Source organism: Agrilus planipennis, unplaced genomic scaffold (genome assembly GCF_000699045.2).
Source record: "Agrilus planipennis isolate EAB-ADULT unplaced genomic scaffold, Apla_2.0 scaffold181, whole genome shotgun sequence".
Lineage (NCBI taxonomy): Eukaryota > Metazoa > Arthropoda > Insecta > Coleoptera > Buprestidae > Agrilus > Agrilus planipennis.
The window spans coordinates 636,935-639,928 of NW_020438858.1; the positions used below are offsets into that span (position 1 = coordinate 636,935).

General features: G+C 29.2%; 1 protein-coding gene and 1 long non-coding RNA gene across 3 annotated transcripts in view; one reads left to right on the top strand and one right to left on the bottom strand.

Moving 5' to 3' along the window:
• LOC108739325 overlaps window positions 1-2,994 on the top strand; it is a 20,538-nt gene that overhangs the window by 12,044 nt on the left and 5,500 nt on the right. The gene's annotated exons all lie outside the window — the stretch shown is intronic.
• The window catches only part of LOC108739322 (apolipoprotein D), a 16,728-nt gene that overhangs the window by 10,119 nt on the left and 3,615 nt on the right, over window positions 1-2,994 (bottom strand). Inside the window, exons 1-2 of one of the 2 annotated variants that reach the window (XM_025981564.1) lie at window positions 1,264-1,674; window positions 16-187 (exon numbers count right to left, since the gene is read on the bottom strand). The exons of the other annotated variant lie outside the window; for it this stretch is intronic. Coding sequence (XP_025837349.1) covers window positions 16-187; window positions 1,264-1,386 — 295 coding nt within the window. The 5' untranslated portion in view covers window positions 1,387-1,674. Of the gene's footprint in view, window positions 1-15; window positions 188-1,263; window positions 1,675-2,994 lie in introns of those variants that run through there. 2 annotated transcript variants of the gene reach the window in all.

Consider the following 2,994-nt stretch of genomic DNA (forward strand, 5'->3'; position numbering starts at 1 on the left):
CCTTATCGGGCACATGTAATTTCCCCGTGTATTTGTACTCGTGTTTCAATGGTGTTAATCCTATAGCAAAGTGTTGCGAATACTGTTCAAGATCGTACTCGTATGGTTCGTTTGTTCTTGTAAAATTATATATTACACAACTACTTGCGGTCGAAGTTTTTTGCACTGCATACCATATTCCTAACATCTGAAATAAAATAATTGCCGTTTTTAATTAATACAGTTTAGAAAAATAAAATAATAGTTATATATTATTATCAGGTACAACAGTAATAATGTGTAATTTATTCTACATATGTGATACACTTTTAATTTTTTTTTGTTTTCGTTTTTATTTCAGATGCCGTCCTTGGACAAAAAGTAAGTGATTTGCAATCTTTAAAATATTTTTATTGCATGTCTTATTAGATTCAAGAGAAGCTTTGGCATCTCTTCCAATAAATTTAAAAATAAGTGTAAGACTGTGTAAGGTAAAAATAATACGTATAAAAGAGCGAACTACCATTATAATAATAATTATTATGGTGAATAGAAGAAAGAAGTGTTTTACTTATTCTAGATAACGTACTTACTAAAAAAAGTTATATCTTTGGAATAATACAGCGAGGGCAGCGAAAAAGTGACTGTTATTTTATTCTCCCTTTTTCAAGGCTATAACATTAATACTTGAGTTTCAACTATTTATTTACTTTCAATGTCAGTCTAATACATTACTGTGGTTACGAGTTTTATATGTATATAAGTATTTTGATTTGTGCACCCTAGTCCGGCTCTGTCTATTTTAGAATTGTGCACATCGCAGCATCGGTCACTTAACTTTCATGACCAGTAAATGAACCTTATGAACGATTAATGAAACGCATTTGTTCAATTATCATTATCAGTCGTAATTAGTAATTCCAATTATGAATGTTCAATTTTATATGTACCTACTTATATACTTGTTCCCAATGAGGTATCTCTCATCACTTATTTACTTTAATTTTTCTTATTAATAAAGTTATCTACGCATCATCAATGCTCATTTACGAAAAAATGATATTTTTCTCATACAAGAGGTCAAAAACATTTCTTTCTGATAATAAGTAAAATACTTCTTACAAGTTTGCATTTGTGAAATATCATATCGTGTGTATTTTATTTACCTTTTATGTACGTAGTATAGTCTTCAAGTACTCATACATATAAATATTACAATCAAATTTTCAATAATTGAATGGTTCTCATTTATTACAATATAAATAACGTTAATTAAAAACTTACTCGATTCATATCAAAATCTTGCATCGGCTCTACAGCAGGACAGTCGCCAAGATTGTAGGAATGACCCTTTCCATTTTCGAAAAACAAATTTAAAATCAAACAAACGGCTACGATTAAATTCATTGTAGTGTTGATTAACGGATGGAACACAGTTATTTTTCTATCTAATTCTACCAACTCTCGGCCTTTTACGTACTCGGGATTTAATTAAACAATGTAAACCCCTCCGCTCACGAGATCTGTTACTCTGTTACTGACATTTACAACACTGTTTCGTTTATTATAAAGCAATCGGTGAAAGACGAAAACGTTTGAATAATAAAACCAGATCATTCGATGCTAATAAATCTTTATACAAACATATATTATCTTGTGTGGATGGGGCATTTTATAAAACTACACGGAGAAGCAGACTTTGGAGTCGTAAAATTTGAAGAATTGAATGAGTGTATCATTCCAGTACAGGACTGTACTTTCTACTTTTTTACATATAGAAAAAATGTGGAAGAGGAAGTGGATACTGTACAATACTAGTTAAGATTTGCACGACTAATCATCTCACTGCTGCCTATTAAATTACTTAGGAAGGAAAAGCAGAAAATAACATTTTGTTTTTTGGAAAAAGACCTTATGTTATTCATAACAAACGAACAAGTTAGTTTTAAAAATAAACAAGATACTGTCCTGCGTTTCATCCGGTAATTTCTGATTTCACAATAATTGTGATCAGTAAACAAGTTGACTAACTACATCCTACCACTACTACTATTAATTTGAATACATATGTTATATAGCGGTTCATACGAATACAGTCAGCTTAATTTAAAAAAATCATAAATTGTACATATTTTCATCAATTTATATGTATTTCAAAATATACTCTCCATATCATACCTATAATAGGAGCAATTATTTAAGGATTTTGACTAAGGTCACAGGACGAGTGTGTTTTTTACCGAAAAGTCAAGTGCAATGGTCTTGGATTCTCGAAAAAAATGTTTTCATATACAAGTTATTCATTAGGTAATTTAACAACCATCAACACTAAAATTATACAACCCAACATACAACCTCTTTATCTGCTGTAAGAAAAATTTGAATCATAAAAGTGTTTTTACATTTATTTTTGTAGGAAGGAATAATCTTAACGACTTTGCTAGAGCTTATAAACTAAAGGTTACTATAACAGTTAATATACATGTTAGTACATAGCTCATGATAATTTTCGCAAGGAAATGTTATTCACGCAAAAAGAATGATTCATTATCACCGCCAAAACGAAAATTTAATATACTTCGTACTGTACTACAAACTACATTAATAACAACGGTAATCAGATAAAAAAAAATGTTTTATTAAATATGAATAAAGTCTACTTTTGGAATCATTAGCATTTTTGAAACGAAAAATTTCTTTCTTCCGTTCACGTCAGATGTAGACTATTGACATTATGTGCAATTTCTAGAGAGATAAAACTGATGTTATTTAATATTATAACACAAGACATCATTTTCTTTTTGTTAGTTCTAGTAATTACTGGACCAGCTCATTTATTATTTAATTTATTAACAATCATTCATTATTTTCCATAAGGGGCTCCATTCTACAAAAGTAAAAGAGAAAAAATGTACTTGTTTACCCATTTATTCACATCACAGATTTGAATTGACAAAAAATACTAATAACTTTTTTACAATCCTTTACAGATTGAAATACAGCACTTTAGTGAAA